This window comes from Schistocerca gregaria, chromosome 3 (genome assembly GCF_023897955.1).
Source record: "Schistocerca gregaria isolate iqSchGreg1 chromosome 3, iqSchGreg1.2, whole genome shotgun sequence".
Classification (NCBI taxonomy): Eukaryota; Metazoa; Arthropoda; class Insecta; order Orthoptera; family Acrididae; genus Schistocerca; species Schistocerca gregaria.
In genome coordinates this window covers 217804569-217829502 of record NC_064922.1, presented here as the reverse complement: position 1 = coordinate 217829502, position 24934 = coordinate 217804569, and the positions used below count along the sequence as shown (strand labels likewise).

Sequence of the window (24934 nt, the reverse complement as noted above, 5' to 3'; positions counted from 1 at the left end):
AGCTTGCTAATTCTTACAAAGTAATGTATTACCAACGGCTAGAGCAATAATATTGATGATACGGCTTACTTATCATCAACCGTAACATTTCAGAGACACTAAAACAAAAGAAGTAGCGTGCAAAATATGTATTACACACTGTATTTCGTGTAGCACGACGCAGGTTTACCTGAATATTCGGAAGTTCTATGTGGCGTGTTAACGCGAATACATTGCTGTCGTTTGTATAAATCCTTAAACACGTTTCAGACTTCGTAGTGTACCGTAAATAGTACGGCGATAATCACCGGTGATAAATGTAAATAACTGACCGTCGATTTCCTTCAACTTTTCTGAAGGTGACTTCATTATAGCAGCTGTAATAAAATACTAAAATCTTTTATTTGTTTTTAATGATTTGAAGCACCTAGTACGATGTAGAATAACGTTACTAAGAAATAATTTATCATATTACAGCGTTATATGAGACACATAATCATTAAAAACTTCCTTTCAATTCCTTGAAATATGTTTCAAAATTTGAAATATATGTATGTGTAGATGTTCCATGGCAGTTTTAGGTTACTGTCGTACCGTAAACATCATACTGTGTGACGTATAAAACGAGCAGTCTAACTTTGTTTGCTTATCCATCAAGTGGACATCAAGTCTAAGGCATCTATTCCACTGGACACCTGATTAATCATGCAAAGGATAAACTGTTTTTCAGGTAAAAGACAAAATTTGCCTACATACACAGCAGATTTGATTGGATATTCAGAAAAAAATTTTGATCTGAAAATTTCGTAAATTATTATATTACCTGAAAAAAACATTAATTTACAGTGAATTGATAACTGCTAATTTAATCTTTGATCATTTATTTCAAATGTAATTACCTGTTTGAACATGTAGATTCTCTGCTTGTATTGTGTAGTTGCATTGTACCAGCGCCTATTTGTTATTTCGGCTGAATGAAGGGAAGGAGTTTTGCTGATATAAATCCATGGATCTGTTATCTCTTGTAATGTACTCGTATTTAACCGTAAGAATGACGCAACGAATTTTTATTATTAACGATGAAGCACACTTTTCAACGCTTTCAATAAATACTATTTGTGTTGAATATTATAATCGTTTTTCATTGAATTTGAGAATGTTGAGAAACAGTGATCAATTTACAACACTTACTTAAAATCCGCCCATACTGTAATCGTTCTAAAATACATTACCATCGCTTGATACTAAAGTTCATTACGTTAAAATACAGCTCTTACTGGATATAGGATATTCTTTGTGTTATCGTGCTGAATGGTCATTTTGATTTTGAGAAATTCCAACCATATTGGAGAAATACACTCATGCACAAATTAGTCCCTGACACTCAAAAGTTCTAATAAGATCTCCTCGTGACCAATCCACGAACGACAAACTAGAGATACTTATAGTCGTAAATAAATGAAGTCCAAAGTTGTAATCTCTAGCTTGTGCGTTCTGCTAGGGGCTTGGGCGAGTTAAAAATAGTTGCAAACTGTTTGAGATATGAGCTGATTTGTAAACCGCTGCCATAAAAATATTTCCGAAAGTCAATGAGAGTGAAATCATAGCAACTTCCTGTTTATGTATCCGACTAGGGGACCACATGAAGCAGCATGAGTAATACATAAACTAATTGAAAAAGAACATTTCCTAGTGCTGTGAAGTACACATCATTTCAAGCTTATTAAATAACATGCGCCAACCAAATTTTAGTTTATTGTCTATATACGCTTATGCACGTATCTCCCTTCGTTTTATCATATTAAAGAAGGTCACTGAATGCTCAAATGCTTTACTTGGGTGTTTGTAGTTTTCTGAAATTGATTCCCAAATTGGTGTGTAGCACTAATGGGCTAACACTGATGTGCTCTACTTCGCTTGGTATCTAATTTTTATCATAAGGATCTCTGAGGGTACGATCAAGATAGGAAAGCGTCGCGAAAGATGTCGCCTCGTTTTATGGGGCCATGTCAGATGAATGAGGTATCGACTCCCGTTATCATGAAGGTAAGAGACGAGAAGACGCTACGAGTCCATCGAGTGCATCTGAACTCGGTTTTGAGTCTGTGTGACTGTTGGGGGACTTCGAGACAGAGCGGCTGGGGCAGAGCTTGCGACCATAAGGCTGTTGGGTCCTCTTGTGAGGTGGGATGGTGGCGTTTACAGAGTCTGTTACTGATGTTTGGGGCACGTTCTTGTGTACACGACGTTCCTACTGGCTTCCCAGTGACGCCGTTTACTGCCGCGGTTATTCTGCTGCCAAAGGTAGCACTTCTTGGGATCGCTGACCGGTGCAGCTACCGATTGTGTCTACGCTAACATTACCACATGACTTATTATATGCTGAGCTGGTCTTCAAGTACTGCGTAGTGTTTTGTAGGATGCTTAACTTTGCAGAATTGCTTAGATTACCTCTGACGGTGGTGTGTCGGCCACTTGATTACCATTTGGAGTGAGACTGGTGCACTCTGTTTTGGTCTCTCTAGCACACATAATTTTCTTAATGCATTGATTGTTAAAAGTACTGTTCTTCTCAGTCACTCAGTTATGCTCTTGCACGGTCTCCCTAGTTCCTGTGTGTTGGTCTTTCAAAACTTTTTCTTTAAATGAAAAGGTGCTAAAGCTCCTACTTTGTACTGAAGTGTGGTTCTTCCCAAGTAGCATGTCTTACGAGAAGAGATTTTTGGAAGTATGTCTTTCATTGAGCCACTGTAAATTCCCCTATGTCTGTTACACAATAAAAGCATGCTGCTATGTAATTTAGCTTTGGTACCGTGAAGCAACCCATTAGTCAGTGTGTGTTCACGCCTGGAGAGCATAAGCCACCCTTTAGAGTGTACCGTTTGCTGTATTACTCTTGGGCGATATTTGCTTAATCTGGGTTACTTAGCCGCTGTACGGTCTTCTCCCTTCGCGGCTGAAATGTTATTTGACCTGTTTTAATGTACAACTGCCTCTTTTTAACGTTATTTACTGTTTGTCATTGAAGATGGATATCTCAGTACTCCACAGGCTGGCCACATTGAAAGGTGTACCAATTATTATTTATTTAATTTTTTTTTTTTTTTTTTGCGTGATATCAGGCTAACGCTCTCTCTCCTTTGGTTTATTCATGCTTGTAAAATTGAAGCCATATCTCACAATGAGGGGTTTCTGTTATTTGGTATTACGTCCCACATGTGAACCTTAACAATATATTTTTAAATGTTGGCAGAATTTATTAAAGCCTCTTTCCCATTGGTTAGTTTTATTAGGTTTGATGAAACATTTATAGACATTTCTATCTTAATTAACGCTCTGTATTGAGTTACTGAGTTTTATTGAACTGATTTGGTTTTAAATTACTTTCAAAGTCTCGAAACTCAACTTATGAATCTCATGTTTTCTAATTAATCTCGTGTGTTTTAATTGTTAGAGTTGTGAACTTCATAAACTGTTGACATGTATGAACGTTACCAATGACGTTTGACCACTCATGGTCCAGGTCGTTCTTCCAGAACAACCAAAACACAAAAAGTGCGCTACATTAATCTAGTAAACTTTCCGCAAGTTTCCCAGGGTCTCTCATTACGCTGCTATTTTGAGGCGCAGAGTGAATTCTGAGAACAGAAACTGTTAACTGAAATACGATCACTCTCAATAGGATGCTTTGTGTGTTTAACTTGATGTAATACGAGGATGAATCAGAAAATATTGTTCGCAAAATTACTGCTGTAAATGCGAAGTCAACACATTCACTCCCAGCGGTGGACCCATCTAGGATCAGCTCGGCCTTATGAGCCCGTAACACTGCCGCATGTTGCTAAAATCTCTTACTGAAGATTATGCCTGTGCTCCATACGTTCACTTAGAACGAGCAACGAAGCTTGATTCGTTTTCTATTGAACAAGGGACAAACACTCATAGAAATTCACAGGGAAATGAAGCTCAGGTATGAGGAAAAGTATCTTGCTTTGAAAAGTGCGAGGAAGAGGAGGAGGAGGAGAAGGAGGAAGAGGACGAGGTGGACGAGCAAGAGGAAGGTGAGGACAGAGTTGTGGTGGTAGTGTTGTGAGTTTCAAAAACGGCTGTGAGGTCTTGCTTGACAATGAGCGTTCGGGAATACTGACTGACTACAGTGTGGGTGCTGTTTCATGCCACTAGGTGCAACAGTCAGTGGTGACAGTTTTTGTTCCACTCTGTCACGTCTATGGTCATCCATCAGGAAGAAGTGCCGATGGGTTCTCCTTGTGGACAGCATACTTATCTTCCAAGATAATGTGGGGCCACATGTAGTAATCAGAACCGTTATCAAGCACTGGCCATACCCCTGGCAGAGTTTGGACCGCCCACCTTACAGTCCGGGTATCGTCCATCGAGATATTCACGTTTGCGGTCTGCCAAGTAGGGTTCCAGGACGGACGGCTAGTCACGTACAACGGTGAAACCAAGACAGCAGTTTTACGATGGATGAATTTTACCTTGAAGAGATGGAAAAAAATGGCTGAATGTGTGTGAGGACTACGTGGTAAATAGTGTAAGGTATGTAGAGTCTGACGTAATTACCTGTGTGGACTTTATTTCAGATTATAGAAAACAGAGGCTACGGTGTCCTAATTCACCATCCTATGTCGTTTGAAAGTAATGCTGATATCTCAAGAAGCTCGTGCAACTTATAACTGAAAAAAAATTCTAAGTGATCCCAATCCGAGGAGAGTGACAGTGAGAGCATCAAATATGTCGCACGTGTGCTACGACGGCTTGGACACGTTCCCACCATGAAATATGGCCCACTTGTCTGTAGTGTGTACAATACCCTGACATGTTACATCCAGTACTGTGACTTTGTGGGCACGCAACTGCTTCGGTTCTAACAAAATGGTCATCTGCAGGTCTGCATTGTGCCTAGAGATTTTGTTGTGTTCTCTTGTTATTCCTTCAAGGCATACAGTAGTATTGACTGCTTCGATATTGTTTTTATACAGTATTAATGCTTGATCAACTGATGCTCTTTTCCCTGTGGGTGAGTAATTTCGAACTGCTTGGGAGAGATTGCTGCCATCCATCATTGGCGGGTGGCTTATCCATTTCTTCCAGGTACGGTTCAAATGTCTCCTGGTTATTAGAAACATTGTAATTACAGGAACAAGCACGAAGTTCGATCAATGCAATCCCTATGCTGAACGCAAGAACACAACTTAGTATGAAGGTTAACATACCACCGTAAGAAATATCACAAATGGTTTCAAAGCTGATTTATAAGGTATTCTTCATAAAAAACACGAGAAATTAGATATATAGAAATACAAATCTACACCAAATTTCTAAGAAGACTTCTTCACAGTCAGAGATATCAGTCACATTTATTTCAACATTGGTATTACAATTGGTATTAATCAGCCTTTTACAGGGTACCATTTTTCGAATTAAAGGATAGATTTTTACAAAGACTCATTGAAGCAATACGAGCATTATTCCATAAATTTCAGTTCCTATGAACGACGAAAGTAGGAGGTAATAAACCTGGACTGTTGCCATCAGCTCCTCAGACACATAATATCGCTTACAATAAATAGATTTCTTAATAATTTCAGGCCTAAGCACCTGAGAGACATTTATTGGTTCTGAAGTAACAGTGTTCAAAACCCATTGACTTCTATCATAATCTTCACATGTAGTATAAACCCCAAAATGGACGATATTTCTTGACTCATACTGGTTAAATGGAGAAGAAAGGAAAGAAAAAGCATATGTTTATAATTTTCCCCCTCACACTCTCTTTGTCTACTTCTCCCACCGTCACCCGCTCTCTGGCCATCATTTAACCACTCTCTCTCTACCACTCCTCCTCTCCATCTCTCCATCCCCCCCTGTCCCCCCTCTCTCCGCCTCACTCTCTCCAAGATCTCCTACCCACTTCCATTGTCCATCTTTTCGTCCCCCTGTTCTCTACCTCCTCCACTCATTATCTCTCACCGCTCTCTCTTTCTCTCTCTCCATCACATCTCTCTTCCTATATCAATCCATCTTCATCACTTCACCTCCTACTGCCTCCACTCTCTATCTCTTTACCGTCCTTTCTGTTCTCTTTACGCATTCCTTCACATCTGTCAGTGAATTACCACTTCTTCCCTCGCCGATATGCTGCAAATCCTGTGTATGTGTGTGTGCGTGTGTGTGTGTGTGTGTGTTGGTGGGTGGGTGCGAGCGCTCGCACGCCCATCTAGTTGCTTATTAGAGTAGCGAGCAAAAATGTAAACTAAAGCAGTCGAGTAGTTTATAATCTACCCCTGTATCATGTGCACTAAAATATATAGACTTCGTCTGTCCGAATGTTCATTAGTGTCTTATATACAAATTTCAAGAAAAATGATCGAGAAACTTTCAAAATTTTAGGAAATAAAGTATCCACTATACATATTATAAATTTAATTCTATATATTATATATATTAAAATGAGTTCCATTAAAACACACACATATTCGAATTCAACGTTATGTTAAAATATCAAATAAATCGTTGAAAAATTTCAGAGATTTAAGGTTTTGAGCAAATGTTCATTTACAGTTTTATGTAGATTTCCCAACAATTATTACATATATATGTATAGATTAGAGGTGGCGCCCCAGATAAGAACGCGCATTCATTTGAATGGAACGTTGTGTCAAAATTTCAAAGCAATCTGTTAAAAACGTTCGAATACTTATGATTTTGCACATACTAACCTTAATGTTTATATTAATATATGTAATTTGTGTTTTGATTCTAGCTATGTGTCGTTCGTATTTTTTTTCTTCAAGCATAATTTGTTCTTTATTCACAATGAAGGTCAAGCTGTTAACGGTAATAAAATATGTAAAACATTTTGCTATTGTCAACTAAAAGATGAACGTTGTATAATTCTTCACTGACACTAAACGCTAGCAATGTTTGTATTCAGTATTTTGTACATCTTCAGCAACTTTATTCATATATAATGAAATGTTAAGCAACTAGTCGCATAAAAAAGACTAGATTTTTTCACCGGTTTCGGGCACTTAGTGCCTTCTTGAAGAGGTTATGCGATAGGCACAACCCTCTGAATATTGGCACTAAGTTCCCGAAAGCTGTATAGTAATATTGTACATAATTCTGCATGGCAGAATTAATACAATACGACGTTATCGAGCACCTCTCTTATCTGGATTTCGTACGATGTTCTACGGTTCATTAAACGCTAGAATAACTCAAGTGGCATGTCATTCTATTTCCGCATTTCAGCTTGAGAATCAATTTCTCCCTGAGTAAATTTCCATAGTATTGGCATAGTTTCCATATATGTCAGTGATCACACTCCTTAGCTCTATTCATATTTCTGCATAAGTATATATGCCGGACAATAGCATTAAAATGAACTCTCGAACTTGCTCTTCCTCGTGACATAACCTGGAGGTGGTTTGGGCTTCCAGCTCCAATACTTCTGGTCTTTGCCAAAGACAGCTGCATCCTGTAATGTCTCCGGTAACCTCTGCAGAGCAGATTCCGGAAGAAACGATACGGCAAATGCTGTACCCAAGTTAAGAGCAGCGAGGATGGCACAGGGCATCTGTCTGTCGCTCTGAAAAGAAGAAGAAGAAAAGGCCGTGTCAGCACTGCGAATTAAAGCTACTACTAATACCAGTAGACACGTGTAAGTTTGACTATGGAAAAAAGACGATAAAACAATTGTTTTATACATACAACGTCAGTCACTCTCCTCCTCCAAGTTTCGTACCATTAACTGTTCCATCACGAATTTCTAAGAGTGTTACGCTTCTAGCTTTAGTAGCTATTGCAGTTTATCAGTATTTACATACAACAATATTGACGATCTTCCACCATTACTTCACTTTTGATGCAGGATACACGCTGTGGTGAAACATTTTCAGAGACCAAGGAAGAGTACAGAGCCATACTTCAAGCTCAGATACTTGTTTTCTGAAAACATTGCATTAGGGTACTGGAGTAATACACACAATATGCAGACAATATTTTTGAACCAGGTTGCTGTAAAAGATAAATCAGTTTCATTTTCCCGAAAACAATGTACTAACTTATCAGATGATTCTATATTTTTACTATATTTTCTGGGATTAATATAGAACTTTTCATATGACTCTTTAATTTCCGTCTTTAACAAGCCTGTGTGACATATGTGACAAAATTAGCGCACACACGTACATACACGTGAACCTACATCTCAAATTAAGAAGCATGCGGCTCATGAGATACAATGAGCATATTATGAGAGACATTCTTGCTATCAACGTCGTAACCGTTACGCTTTGAATTTTGAGTACCTACGTACAGCGATCATTTGCTTTGTTATGGTAACAGTTTCTTAACCTTCCTGTAAGCCAAGCGCATAAGAGGAACAGCATATCGTACAATAACCATAAATTCAATTATTATAGTTTGACATTATTCATTCCTGACTTATAGGTTTTTAAAAATTCTTCACAGGGAGAAACCTATTCCGCATTTAATATGCGGTAGTTGTATACGTGGAACTTACGAACCGAAAACGTGCTCATCAAGATAGTATAAGTGGTTAAAAAGATGTAAAGTGAAAGTGCGACAGTTGTTCTTAATTTATTATTTTCAGAATAAGCAGCGAATTATAACTAACAATGACTTACCAGTCTTCATGTATACTGCACCAGATAGTATGAAACAGCTGACCATATTTCCCAACATAATTTAAACATAATTTTACTAATCTGCTTGGTCACCACAGAATCGGTTTGAGTAATTGTCTAGATGTAATTTCTTTCAAAATAACGTTATTACATAAATTATTCAGGACATAACTAGTTTCAGACATAATTACTTCATTTCCATTTGTCATAACGTTAATTGGAAACCAATATCAATTCACGTGTTAGGCTCATGTTGGATAAAAACCATCCACAAAAGCATTTTTGACGTACAAAAGGTAACAAAGATCAGCGTCTAACCTGTCATCGACGTCGAAGTCGTTTAATATGCAAAGTGTTTATTCAATGAAAAGCTCTGCAATGCTGGTCTGCAAAGTGTCAGCATAGATCTTGTTGTGCAATCGTTTCCCCTCTTTATTACTTCAACAAAGGTCCTATTCACCTACAGCTACCGTACTTCAGCGACATATCTGACTCTGAAGCAATTCAAATACGTTATACCTTGTAAAGATGAGCATAAGGTATCGGAAGGAAGAGCCATTTAAGGTCTATTTTTTGTATTGTTAGACAACATATTAAAATGGTCTTTTATCTGCTCTGGTACTCACGGCAACGTGCTACAAATATATTAATATTTTGATTCCACCAACAGATAAAACGCATCTACTAAATACACATATAATAAAAAAAAAACCTTTTGAATCGTCCCAGTTCCCAGAACTCCTGCTGATAGACGTTAACTGTGGGTATTGTATCACAGACACAGTCCCTTTGACTGTTCAGATATGTCACTAAACCCGCCCAAAGATGTAAACAATGATGCATTAGCGGCGTCTATTAGACGGATGGATGACGACAGCGCATCAGTTCCAATCATTCCACCAGGAAAAAGTACACTGGTCGGGTTCTCTGTCGTTCAACCATACTTAGACGGTCAAGACCGCGCGATTGCGTCCGCATAGTTACTTGGTGCCAGGAAGGGCTCTCAGCAAGGGAAGTATCCAGGCATCTCGGAGTGAACCAAAGTGATGTTTTTCGGACATGAATGAGATGCAGATTCATAGGAACTGTCGCTGACATGCCTCGCTCAGGCCGTCCAAGGGCTACTACTTCTGTCGATGACCACTACATGCGTAATATTGCTCAGAGGCAGTCCGACAGCAACACCACCATCAGAATAATGCAGGACGTCATTTTACGACACAGACCGTGCGCAATAGTCAGCATAGTGCTCAGCTTGACTCCCGACGTCCATAGCGAGGTCCATCTTAGCAACCAACAGACCATTCAGCAAGGTACAGGCGGACCCCACAACATGCCGATTTGACGGCTCAGAATTGGCAACACGTTCTCTTCAGCGATGAGTGGCGCATATGCCTTCAACCACCTCAGACACACTATCCAACGAGTGTCACAAGATGGAGGTTCCCTGATGTTTTGGGGTGGTATTATGTGGGGCCGACGAACGCCTCTGGTGATCACGGGGGCGCCGTAACGGCTGTGCGATACGTGAATACCATCGTCCGACCGATAGTGCGATCATATCGGCAGCATATTTGCGAGGCATTCTTCTTCATGGATGACAATTCGCCTTCCAATTGTTAACATCTTGTGAATGATTTCCTTCAGGTTAACAACATCTCTCGACTAACGTCTCCAGCATATTCTCCAGACATGAACCCTATCCAGCAGGCCTGGGATAGATTTAAAAGGGCTGTTTATGGACGACGTGACCCACCAAGCACTCTAAGGGATTTACACCGAATCGCCGTTGATGAGTAAGACCATCTGAACTGAGATAGACTGTATGAACTTGTGGATAGTATACCATGATGTATAAAGGCATGCCATCAGTGCAAGAGGATTACTGGTGTGTACAGCAATCTGGACCACCACCTCTGAAAGTTTTGCTGTGTGGCGGTACATAATGCAATGTGCGGTTTTCTTGAGTAATAAAGAGGGCGGAAATGGTTTATGTTTATCTCTATTCCAGTTTTCCGTACAGGTTTCGGAACTCTCGGAAGTGAGGTGATGCAAAACTTTTTCTCTGTGTATACTTAAGGAGAACATTAACGGTCTGCACGTTGCTCCGAAAGACATTCTCTGCAATGTATTAACATTACTGGTGGCAACAGGTACTCATTACCACGGCATCAGTTATATTTTACAGGTTATAAAATGATCCGTAGCGTCAATGTGGTAAAAAGCGATGGGTGGGAGACTGAAAGTATTTGCTACTCGCGACTGTCATATGAAAAAGTAAGAATTTCCTCAAAAGAATGTAGACAATGACAAGCAGTTTACACCCTAGGAATCAGTGTCTCGACATTATACACAGTTTATTGATCCTCTGGACTGTTTATTTTGCTATGGTCCGTGCATATTGTATGGCAAACTTCTGGCTCGTGTAATGTTTAATGTGTTCGGCAACGTTCCACAGTAAACTATCATCCTCACACATTACTCACATGTGGTGGTGTCTATAGTGCCAAGTGGCTGCTTCTCTGCTGACCCCTGTATTCACGCGATAGTAGCTGCTTGCATACTTGGAAGGTTATTCTCGGTAAAACCTTGCTGCGCTGAGTTGTTCCCTACCTGAAGTCCCTGCTCCTGGGAAAACAACGGCTTATTATAACATCGCTAAAGGTGTTCCTGAAGCAGGTACTGTTAAGAGAAGGTCTCGAAGATGGCAAACTGATATGTCAAACAACAGAATCTACGAAGCGAGTTCAGCAGCCTCTTCTCCGACCTCCAGGTAAAGGACTTGATCGGTTGTCTCAGCACCCTGAACCATCTTATTAGACCTACCACAGTCACTAATCAATAAGGTTGCTCTCATACGGAGCTATAGTAGCTCAAGAACTGTGTCCTTTGGATTCAGGATAGCATGTCGCCTGTTGTCAGTGATGTAAGAGAAACGCTATTAACGATATGAATGATGAGCTTAACCAAACTTTTTTAGTGATGGCGCATGATTCCACTTGAATTGATATGTTGACAGCAAAACCAATTATATCTGGGTTGCCAATCATCCTCACATATTTCGTGAGATTTAACGTCACTCACAAATATTCTGAGTGAGGTATAACGCAGATAGTACACGGATAATTGGACCAATATTTCTGTTGTACAAATGTTAATTCAGTTATTGTGCGGACATGAGACATGGAGATGTTCCAATAAAACGATGTTGATGCTTACGGAGTTTTTCGGTTACCAGGGTCGTTGCTAGGTACTTTGGCATCACAGGCGAAAACTAAAAGTTCAGTAAGTAAACAAGAATATTTTATGTTGCATGGGCAGAAATCTGAAAATACAGACTTTCCACGCTATTAATTACGATATTCTCATTTCCGCCTATCTGAGAGTACAACTTACTCATAATGTGCCCAATAATTTCTTGGATGGATTTCAGTCTCTGTATTCCCCGGTAGTTTTCAGCCCCCACAGCTCTCTCTGGCACCATGTACGTTATTTGTTTCTATCTTAACACAAAATCTGTGATTAAATCCAGTTTTCTATGCCAGCGTTATTCGTATGTTACTTTCTACGCTAATTCTCTGGAGAACTTCTCATGTCTTGTCTCTAACAGACTTCAATAGCGCCACATCTCAGACGCTTCGATTCCTTTCTTTTCCCGTGTTCTCACAATCCATTACTCACTATGCTATGTTCCCAACGTTCATTATCACAAATTTGTTCCTGAAGTTAGAACTTATGTATGACACTGGTGGCCATTTAATTTGTCTATGAACGATCCCTTTACCTTTGATAGTGTACTGTTTACGTTCTTCATGCTTCTCGTGTCATGTGTCATTTTATTTCAAACATGGTAGAACTTAAATTCATCTACTTACATATATGTCTATATCAATTTGATTATCGCTAATCTTATTTCTACTAATCGTCATTCAGTTTTTTTTCTTTCTTAGGTTTAATCTCAAACAATTATCTGTTCGCATGACACTGTTCTTTCATACAATAGGTTTTGTAAGTCTTTTTCACTTTCGCTGTGTATGTCAACGATATCAGCAAAGATTATCATTGATACCTTTTCACCTTGAATTGTAATAGCTTTCTTGAACATATCCTTTATTTGCGTCATTGCATCTTTGAAATGTAATTCAATAGCACCCACGAAAGACTGCATCCAAGTGTTACTTACTTCTTAGTAACAAACACTTCGTTCTTGGTCTGCAGTTCTTAATGATCTCTTTGGGTCTAGTGCATGCTGTGTCACCAGTCTTCCCCTGTAACCTACTCCCACTTTGTTCATTATTTCGTAAACCTTTCACAGCTCTACACTCTCGAACGCTGCTTTTAGATAATCAAATCTAGTGAAAGTATTGTGATTTTACTTAAGGCCGGTTTCCATAATCAAACACGAAGTCCATAGTACCTTTCTGGAGTCTTTACTTTTCCTACAGCCTCACTTACCGTCGCGCTTTCCTTTTTCATTCTTGTGCTTACAATTTGTCTCAGTTCCTTGGATGCATTGTACGATATCTCCACCTTTTTCGTCAGGAATTAGTAAATAACATCTTAAGAGACGTTTGATGATAATTCTGAAAGAATGTTATCGAACAATGCCACCTCGTCGCAAATATTCAAAATCTCTGTTAAACTGTCATATTGGATCAGCTATCGTTTCCTTGTCACCTCTCATTCCATCAAGTCACCAAACTTAGTAGCCTTCAATGTGCTATTGCCGCCTCTTTGCTTTCTTGATTTCTTCTTCTCTTTATCGGTGGAATTTCCATTGCATTCTTAATGTAAATGCCCTTGCGTTTCATTTCACCGATAGTTGGTTTGGGCACTCTGTAACTGTATTCCTGTCTTTCATACAACATGAATTATTAGTCCAGGAACTACATTTTCAGTATTTCCACATATGAAGTAGGTCCAAAAAACTCACTTCAAAAAACGTTTCAGCTATACACAATTTTCATAGCTTTCGTCTCCATTTGTTGACAAACTACATTTTGGCCTCTGTCTCGGGTTCATTCGCCGACGTATGTTTTATGCAGTTCCTAACGTTTTCCTTGCACAAGTGGCTAGCACTGTCAAGACTTTGACAGTAAAGATCACACGTTTATCGACACTTAAGAATCATTACCAAACAAACATTGGTCGAAAATCCAAGACAGCAGCCAACAGGCAGATTGTCATTATTAGCTATGTTTTCGTTCCAGTTCCGAAATAAAATTTTATAGGCTGTTGAACCAGTCATATCTCTGAAATTGTATGAAAATTATACATCATTTACTAAGAAATCTGATAACCAGTATAAAATAACCCCCTATTATTAGTTAAAATGAATATTTGCTTGTGTAATATAATAAACGAATTTGTGATATAAAGCTACTGAAGATGATATTCGTTGTAAGTTTTACTCGGCAAAACTTCAAAAACGCCAAAAAAACTGCTAGTTCATGTCTCTGTTGTTTGTCATCTACAAAATATGAGCTCATTTGTAAATATCTTATGTACCACACTTTGTTGCACAGTAGATCTCCAAATTAATTACCCTACTGGCCATTGAAATTGATACACCCAGAAGATATGGAGATGATAAACGCTTATTCATTGCACAAATATATTATACAAGAACAGACATGTGGTTACATTTTTACTCAGTTTGGATGCATAGATCCTGAGAAATCAGTACCGAGAACAGCCAACTCTGGCCGTAATAACGGCCTTGATACGGCTGGGCATTGAGTCAAACAGGGTTTGGAAGGCGTGTACAGGTACAGCTGCACATGCAGCTTCAACGCGATACCACAGTTCATCAAGAGAAGTAACTGGCGTATTGCGACGAGCCACTTGCTAGGCCACCATTGACCAGACGTTTTCAATTGGAGAGAGATCCGGAGAATATGCTTGCCAGGGCAGCAGTCGAACATTTTCTGTATCCAGAAATGCCCGCGCAGGACATGCAACATGCGGTCGTCCATTATCCTGCTGAAATGTAGGTTTTCGCAGGGATCGAATGAAGGGTAAAACCAAGGGTCGTAACACATCTGTAATGTAACGTCCACTGTTCAAAGTGCTGTGAATGAGAACAAGAGGTAACAGAGACGTCTAACCAATGGCACGCCATACCATCACGCCAGTATGACGATGACGAATACACGTTTCCAATGTGCGTTCACCGAGATGTCGCCATACACGGATGCGACCATCATGATGCTGTAAACAGAACCTGGATTCATCCAAAAAGATGACGTTTCGCCATTCGTGCACCCAGGTTCGTCGTTGAGTACACCATTGCAGGCGCTCCTGTCTGTGATGCAGCCTCAAGGGTAACCGCAGCCATGGTCTCCGAGCTGCTAGTCCATGCTGCTGCAAACGTCGTCGAACTGTTCTTGCAGATGGTTGTTGTCTTGCAAACGTCCCCATCTGTTGACTCAAGGATTGACACGTGGCTGCACGATCCGTTACAGCCATGCTGATAAGATGCCTGTCATCTCGACAGCTACGATGCCGTTGGGGTCCAGCACAGCGTACCTTATTACCCTCCTGAACCCACCGATTCCATATTCCGCTAACAGTCATTGGATCTCGACTAATGCGAGCATCAACTTCGCGATACAATAAACCTCAATCGCGATAAGCTACAATCCGACCTTTATAAATGTCGGAAACGTGATGGTACGCATTTCTGCTCCACACCCAAAGCATCACAACAACGTTTCACCAGGCAACGCCGGTCAACTGCTGTTTGTGTATGAGATATCGGTTGGAAACTTTGCTCATGTCAGCAGGTTGTAGGTGTCGCCACCGGCGCCCCCCTTGCGTCAATGCTCTGAGAAGCTTATCATTTGCATATCACAACATCGTCTGCCTGTCGGTTGAATTTCACGTCTGTAGCAAGTCATCTTCGTGGTGTAGCAATTTTAATGGCCAGTAGTGTGTTTTCGAAGCCTATAATCCTCATGAGGAGTAGGAATGTTAATTCAGTGCTTAGAACGTTTGCAGAAATGTGGCAGTGATCACACATATACATCAAATTGGCGTATAAAACAGGATTCAAGACTGTAAAGCATGTGCCCATATGCTGTTCTTATTCCTAGACACGTCCAGCTAAAATAGTAATACGCAGTTTCTATTCAAATTTGTTCTTAAGAGATCGAATCTAATCTGGTCTAGCAGCAGATACATGGTGACTGAAATACTACCCATACTTACTAACAAACTGGCATATCAGTGAAATTTTTTATGCCCACACTTTGTCTACACGATCAACTTGACTGCTTTCACATCTGTGTTACAACCACGGGTCAAATTACCTAACGCGTGTTACATCTGTTACATGAACTGTTATCACCTAAGGTTTTTACCAACAACTTAGGAGAGACAAAGAAAATATAAACGACCTAAACTATTGATTTTTATTGCAAATGTTTGTACCTTGTCAATGATATGTGCAAATCGAACTAGTGATGCAATATTAACCTATCGGAACTACCGTTCCAAGGCTGTCCAAAACTTTCACCAATCGTAACTAAGTCTTTTTAATACAACTTACCAACCGCTTACTATAGTAAACTACTAAATTTAATGAGGGAAAAAAACGTAAAGTAAATACAATGATCGTACATCACTGATGGCCGTGGGTTCACACATGGGGAAGCTTGGCCGCCGAGTTGCATGTCTGTTTGGTTGAAGCCTCTTAGGGCGACGAGCGCGTTTCTGACGATGAAATGACGAGGACAACCACATCTAATCCCCGAACGAAGAAAATCTCCTGGCTGGCACGGAATCGAGCATGGGCCCGTTGCATAACAGTTAGACGAGCTGACCACTTAACTAATGGGCGGACTTCTAGGAGTAAGACAATAGTTTACAAATGATATAAGTGTTCCGAAGAAGGCCGTGGAGGAGTTGTAGATGACAAGCCTCCCAAATGTTCCACCCCCCCATCATCCGGTAAAATCGTCTAAAATGTGGAAGAGATACTTATGAACGATCACAGTCATAAAAATCAATAACGCTATTAATATTTATCGGATGTTGTAGGTGTGAAATGGGAAAAAGTATAGCAACTTCCGGAAATGTTATAGTTCGAACAAAAGTTGTGGAGAATGATGGCTGCTCAGGGATTGCTAGATGAGGTTGCCAAAGACGAGAAACTACTTAAAAAGTGTCAAACGTCAAATATAAGTCCAACAGTCAGTAGGCTCAGTCGAATCATTCTACACTGCCAAGGTCAAATAAATCTCGACAACTGCGATCCAATTTAAACAATATGCTCACTTTGTTCTGCGATTTCAACTTCATAGTGCCATGCGAATCCCTGCCACAAGGTCGATCAGTAAGAAGTACTGCTTGCAAGTTCAACTCCACTAGCGTGAAGCAAATCGCAAAAGAAACCGGATTTGTAAGGAAAAAGCTAATTACTTTTCTACCACGATAATGCAACCGTACTATTACGTCGGTTATTCTTACATTTTTGAGCAAAACGAAGCTGCGTATTCACTGCACCAGCAGCCAATACGAGCGTTTTCTGTTCTAAGAAGCAAACAAAACCTTAATAGTCGTTCGTTTTATATGCATACATGAAATTAAAACGCTTCGCTAAAATAGTTAAAAGCTCCAGAAATCTTTATAGTGAGCGGAAAGAGTGCCAGCAAAGGTATATAATATGTAATAAGAACTACATTCCAGAAAGAATATCTTCTGTTACATTTTATCACATCTCTCATGTCCGTCTATGGTCTGCACTAAAAAGCCTCCGTACATTATTTCATCGTTGGCAACAACAACAAAAAAAAATGGTTCACATGGCTCTGATCACTATGGGACTTAACATCTATGGTCATTAGTCCCCTAGAACTTAGAACTACTTAAACCTAACTAACGTAAGGACATCACACAACACGAGGCAGAGAAAATCCCTAATCCCGCCGGGAATCGAACCCGGGAACCCGGGCGTGGGAAGCGAGAACGCTACCACACGACCACGAAATGCAGGCGTTGGCAACAGCATAATAGTTTGTCTTACTGGGAATTATTACGTGAATTACTGATGTGCAGTTTATATAGTTAGTTACTTTCCTGGTGAAGCAATGATGCATTTTTAGAAAGCTCTGAATTCTGTCGCTTATTAACGCTAAGAGTGGATTAGAAAAATTTCAGAGACACTTAGAGAGGCTTTACCGCCATTAGTCCGTTGCATGTCCGTGACATGCATTCCTCTTATGATGCGTCGTTTTGCCCATCCAGCAGAGATGTTCATCCGACAACTACGTACCCGTGTAGAAAGAATGAAAATACATCAGCTTATTGGATGCTATATGTACACCTATGCACTCTGTCAGTAAACGGTAACGTCAAAGTGATACGCATCCTGTTTGCTGCTGAATATAAAGTTTTTGGCTCTGAAGACTGTGCATGAGATGTCCGTGTTCTGGGAAAATTGTTTTCTGTTTCGTTCTCATGTCTGTTCACATATTCTCATCTCGTAGCTTTCATTTCACTGAGATAATAGTGATATCTTAGCTACTCGTGGAACATTCAAACAAAATATGAATACAGGTTTCATGCCCGTGTCGCTCCACTTACCATGAGGGCTACGTATGGCAGGGCAGACATAACAACGCCAGCTCCGGTCCACTCAACGCAGGCCGCGATCTGCCTCAGGCACGTGGGGTGAACCTCCACGCTCTGCAGGTTGGCCATGCCGTTTGTGCCCGTCGTGAAGAACTGCGTTATCACCATCATCACCGTAATGGCCAGTCCGCTGAAGTTAGCTGAACCATTAAAGAAACGGTGCAGCAATTACTACATACTACTAAATAAAAAAAGTAACACACACACACACAAATACACACGCATATAGATAGAGAGAGAGAGAGAGAGAGAGAGACTTGCACGCATATCAATTACAAAATTAAGTAAGTGAATGCCACATCAAATGTGGTTCATTTGGTTTTCTGTCCGAAAACTGTCTTCAAGCAACTCTCCGTGCTAGCCTATCACATGAAACCCTCTTGATCTATGCGTAACTAGAACAACCTAAATCCATTAGAACCTGCTTGCTGTATTGAACACTTCGTCTTCCTCTACAATTTTAATCACCAACACTTTCATCCTTGCTGCTGCAGAATGCGTCCCTGACCTCTACTTTTAGTCAGGTCGATCCTTCAATTTCTTTCCTCCCTAATTCGATTTAATACCTCTTCGTTTGCTATTTGAACTATGTCTTATCTTCAGCATCCTTCTGTAGCAACAAATTTAGTAAGATTCTATGCTCTTGTAGTCTGAACTCCTCGCCGTGTTTTTGCGCTAATAATATGAAATGAGTGTTGAAAATAACATGCCGTGAACGCTACTCGAATGTTGTTGTCAGGGGTGGCATGTGACAGGAGCTTAAACAAAACTTGTGATGAGCTTATGACAGTCAGGTATGTGGTGACTATGAAAATATACCACCTATCAACCTGGGGGACTTAAAGGAACAAAACGCTTATAACTTAACATATCGAAGATTACATCTGAATTCCGCTATCTGAGGTCAAATGCGTCCTGGGTGGTTCTCACTATCGCAGGAACAACGTTTCCACAGTTATGCACTGTCTTAAAGTACTCACTCAAGTGTTTGAATAACTGATAACACGTCGCTTCTGTACAGTCGTACGTGGCGATTAACAGACTACTGTGGATCATTGCCACCGATTTGAGCGAGCGAGCAACACATGTCTAACAGAACTGTAATGACAACAATAGCTTCAGCAAAAGTGTTACAGTGCCTTCCAATTACTTTTTGTCACTCAACGTACTGAGAAACGTAAACTAATCCTGTGGCTTCAGCAGCCAAAATAATGACCATTGTACCATGCAGCTGGCGAATTTTCTACCCAGGATCACGAGGCGAGATGTTAACTACAGTGTCGTCTGAGAGTTCATGAGGTATTGTGCTGTAACTCTTGTAATGCTAGTTCACGAGACACCATGTTGGCTACAGTCTTGTAATGGGAGCTCACAGGGCAGCATGCTGGTGAGAGTCTTGTTGGCACAGTTTGCGAGGTGCTATGTAAGTGAAACTTGTTCTGAGAACTATCCGAGTCAAGCGAGAAATACGTGATGTTGTTTGATTTACAAGGTTTCTCTACAAAATTTATACTTTTGGACCATAAACAGCTGGTCTTATACCTGTAGCTACAATTCGAGGTGATAGTGCATAACGGTGAGGATGCTGGACGGTGGTATGGCATTTATTCCGTTTTGTGGCCCTTTATCGGGGAAGGTAGGTTGAATTCTTCAAAAACATCAAGTGGAAACATCAAGTGGAGAGTATCTTTCGATGACCAATTGAGACGCAGGCGATGCTTGGTAATGTCAGAGACGAACTAGGACTACGGAAATTCGGAGTCAGCCAGATCCCCTGAGAATGTGGCATGGCTTTTATAGGCCAGACGGTGCGTACTATCGATGATCGCTGCCAAGAACATCAACGGCAAACCAGCCTGCAGCAGCCTTACAAGTCGGCCGTCTCGGAATTACACAGAATGAATTACGACCTGACCAAGATTCTGGCACAGACGTCCAAAACTGGGACTATGTGTTTACAGAATCAATCAAGTTTCGATTACGAGAACTGCTGATCAATCCAAACAGCGGTTACGTCCTTAGTAAGTCCTGGGAACTAGCTTTAAATCGGAGAAAGTAAACATCCCACCACGAACTGAGTTGGAGAACAGGCAGATATACTACGAAGATGCCGCCGACGATTGCCAATGGGCGTGGACCGCAAACGGAACGGATGTTGGACCCTCCGCGCCTGGGCGAGGACAGCGCTGGGAGCACCTGTATGAGAAATGGGTTGCGGAGGGGGGGCGGCGGGGGGAGGGGAGACTAAAGCCTGGCACTCCGGCGCCTCCGCGGTCAGTTCGTCAGCCCTCCTGTTAGTCGTTAAGTGCTCGCTTTCCGAAGAAATACTGCGCCCTTTGGGCACTGACACTGCTATTCTCACGTGAACTCTTTCGCAGGGGTGCACGGCGGAAGAAAGTGAACAATATACTGTGTTTGAATCGTTGATCCTGTAGGCTTGCGTAAACTGTCCACATGAGGGCTGCAAGATGAACCCAGAAAATAATGGCAATCGCTTATTGTTTCCTTCCCGAAGCTTGTCTGTGAAAAGTGGTACGAGTAAAACATTTGCTGCGCGGTCAGCCCCACGCAACAGTGCTGCAGACAAAAACTCAGGCCAATATTTACTAGCTGCACAGTTGCAGGATGGACCAAACACTCTGCAACTTCCAGGGGGCGTGTAGCTTACCGGCCAACATGCAGGAGGCGACAGCAGAGGTGATGCCAGCGAGCAGGGCGCTGCCCACGGCGGACCAGCGGCGGCCAAAGCGCGCAGCAGTGAAGTGGACCACGCAGTAGGCGGGCAGCTGGATGGCGCCCTGTGCTGCCACGGCTAAGAAAGGATTCACGCCCACGCCGCCAGCCATCATCACCAACGAGTGGAGCGTCAGCAGGTGCGTAGACCTGTGCAGAGTTGTTTCACAAAGGAATATAGTTAATTAACGACACGCTTCATGCATCAAGTTCCTGACGGTACTAGCCATCACCACGACCCGAGCATCTGAATCTCCGGCTGCCGGCCGAAATGAGTGCTGTAACTGGGGCTTGACTATCGTGAAACTCTCAGAGCTGTGTCATGATAATTGCTATGTTATTTTCAAAGCGTTTACGAATTGTGCGTATGTTTAAATTCGTTAGCAGTGCGTTTTGTTTTTTTGTGGAATAACTGTATGTTCACAATGTGGAAGCCAGTTACACACTGTCTTGGAATAGCGATTTCTGTTATTCGGATATATGAGTGATTTGAAATGCGTACACGTCTCTCAGTGAAGAAATAGCCCTGCCCATATCCCAGTTTTTGCTGCAATATTGTCCCCTATATCAATTTTAAACAACAGTTATTGTTTATTATTTTTTATGATCAAATTATTGGACACCACTGCCACTTTCTTTTCAGCATACCCACACACACATAAACAAACAAACACACACACACACACACACACACACACACACACACACACACACACACAGACGGACAATGACCGCACGCAAATGGATGCACACAGGCACCTTATGCACACATCATAAAAAGTTTTGCATCACCCCAGTTCCTAGAACTCTTAAAGACAGTCGTTCACTCAGGATATTGTATCACAGACAAAGTCCCTTTGACTGGCCAGAGATGTCACTAAACCCGCTCAAATATGTAAACAACCTATTAGACGGAGGGAGTTCGACAGTCAATACCGCGGTTCGATCGCTTACGCTTCGTTACTTTGTGCCCGAAAAGGCTCTCAACAAGGGAAGTGTCCAGCGGTCTCGGATGGTACCAAAGCGATTTTCGGATATGGAGAAGACACAGAGAGAAAGGAACTGTCGCTGAAATGTCTCGCTCAGGCTTCGCAAGGGCTACTACTGAAGTGGATGATCGCTGCCTACGTTAACTCAGAGGAGCCCCGAGAGCAGCGCCAGCATATTGAGTAATAATGTTAGTGCAGACACAGATCGTCTTGTTAGTACTCAAACTAAGCGCGATGGGTTGCATGGCGTGTCACTTCAGACCCGATGTCCATGGCGAGGTCCATCTTTAAAACTGCGACACCATGCAGCACGGTACAGATGGGCCCAACAACATGCCGACTGACCGGCATAACTTTCCCTTCACCGACGACTGTCGCACACACCTTCAACCAGACAATCGTCGGAGTCAAGTTTAGAGACAACCCGGTCAGGCTGAACGCCTTACACACACTGTCCAGAGAGTGCAATGAGGTGGAGGTTCCCTGCTGTTTTCGGGGGGGGGGGGGGGGGGGGGCATTATGTGGGGCCTACCTACGCCGCTGATGGTCATGAAAGGCACCGTGACGGCTGTACGATACGTGAATGCCATCCTCCAACTGATACTCCAACCATATCTGCAGTATATTGGCGAGGCATTTGTTTTCATAGACGACAATTCGAGCACCTATTGTGCATATCTTGTGAGTGACTTCCCTCAGGATTACGACATCGCTCGACTAGAGTGGCCGGCATGTTCTTCAGACATGAACCCTATCGAACACACCTGGGATAGATTGTAAAGGGCTGTTTATGGACGATGTGACGTACCAGCCGCTCTGAGGGATCTACACCGAATCGCCGTTGAGAAGTGCAACAATGTGAACCGACAGTGAGTTGATGAACTGGTGGATAGTATGCAACAACGAATAAGAGCATGCATCAATGCAAGAGGACGAGGTGCTTTGTACTAGAGATGCTGGTGTATGCAGCAGTCTTGAGTACCACCTCTGAAAGTCTCGCTGTATGGTAGTCCAACATGCAATGTGTGGTTGTCATGAGCAAAAAAAAATGTTGGAAATGATGTTTTTGTTTCTCTCTATTCCAGTTTTCTGTACAGGTTCCGGAACTCTAAGAGCCGAGGTGATGGTAAACTTGTTTTGATGTGTGTAGTACTCTGTATTTAGTAATTTATTTTACGAAATATAAGATATTTTCGAGCAATTATGACATTAGTTGGATGCATCCGTTTCCAGCAGGATGTGGCAGCGTTTTTCGGAAGATGGAGGACAGTTGCCTCGCAGGAATATCGAATCATATTGAGCTAAGGATCCGGCAGAAAGTCCGAGGATACTATGATAAAGTTAGTTTGGCTACAAAAACTATTTTACAAATTACCTGAAACCTCGAATTACATGATAATTTAGTAACATATGACGGCGAAAGTGACAAAGAGGCAGGGACTCGCTGTGTCTGAGTCGGCGCGTTCCGATCACTCCACTCGAGTCAGCCCTTCTATACAACTGTCGAAGTAAGATGGCGGCAGCGTGATGTACTGCATAGAGAGATTTGGCCTATGTTTTACGTCACTGTAAGTGTGACGTCTTTCTCTGACCACGTCATACGCTTTTGCTGTAGCTTACCGTGATATCTTGCAATGCTGTAATAAGAGCCATTGCTCGGACGTCTCTCCCAAGACAAATATGTTCGAGGAAACTACTGCAGTCGCATCTTAAAACAACGCGTGTCGTTTTTTATTTGTGACACTTACAATTAACATTCCCGTGGGTAGTAGCTTAATAGTATCAAATCCAACGCCCTAGGTGCTTTCCGAATTGAGTGCTGCTTTAGGACTCACCAGAACGACACTACTGGTTGCCGCTACATGCCACAGCACATCTCTGTAATAGTCCACTACACACGTTTGTAGCGGACCCAAGTTAAGGAGACAGTTAAAAGCGCTTCCATGCTACGATTTTTGTTTAACCTTCTAGAAGAAGCAATGGAGATATAAGGAGCAGTCAAATGAAAATTACACAGATAGTAGGAAAAGCATGGAAACTATTCATTATTTCAGAAGAAATCTCCATAAATGTTAATAATATATCGACAGCGAGAAACGACAGCCTATAATTTTATGGAGAAATGTTTATGGTTGCCTATGGAACCATGACTGTACCCAGGGGTACACCTTTTCAAGCAAAGCAGACTGACTGCCATTTGGGCCCACTCAAACGTTGCTTGGGTTGTTTTCAGGTTGCTGCAGAAGTTTCACTCAGGAGCCCTTAAAACTCCCCCATAACTTCTCGAATTCCTCCATGCGATTTCCATTCCTTTGGAGCCTGAGGAGAAACATTAGTGGACGTCGGTTTTCTTTCGGGGCAAAAGGTCCCCACATAGGAAAAATTAGCTGCAAACGTTTTCCACACTAACAGTCTTGCCTTGCAGGGAGGTAAATGTGTGAAGAGTGATTGAAAAGTTTACTTAAAAGTACATTTTTCCACCCATCTCGTTTATGTTTGATTGCCCTTTACGTTATTACAGTCACATTTGAAATATATATATTCTTGTTTGTGAAAGTTCAGTGGTGATATTACTCTCGTAAGGAGATGCATGTTTATTTTTAAATTATGCTTTCATGTAATCCTTTGCCTTATACAGACACAATACACATGTGCCTAGCACTACAATACCATTTTGACACTAAATTTAATTAACTGTTTTAAAATTCCAGAGCTTTATATTCCATTTTTTTTAATTTATTCAATCTACCCTCTGGTTACCTCAATGAGTTTTAATGAGTGCCTGAAATAACAACTATTTATACAAATTAGTCTCATGTTGCAATACCTGCCGCCATTGTACGCTCTGTAATACACTTACTAACCTTATACATAAGCGTTTTACTTCCGAACTGCTGACAGGCTTCCCGAACCATAAATTCAGTT

The 24934-nt window shown here is 41.4% G+C and overlaps 1 protein-coding gene across 1 annotated transcript; it reads right to left on the bottom strand.

Annotated features, from left to right (window-relative positions):
* Positions 1–7164: 7164 nt before the first annotated feature.
* Positions 7165–21133, bottom strand: LOC126355315 (organic cation transporter protein-like). The gene is made up of 3 exons (XM_050005608.1): positions 20956–21133; positions 18240–18427; positions 7165–7594 (listed from the first exon to the last, which is right to left on the bottom strand). Exons 1-3 carry the CDS (start codon positions 21131–21133, stop codon positions 7382–7384), a joined length of 579 nt encoding a protein of 192 aa, XP_049861565.1. The 3' UTR covers positions 7165–7381.
* Between the last annotated feature and the right edge of the window lie 3801 nt (positions 21134–24934).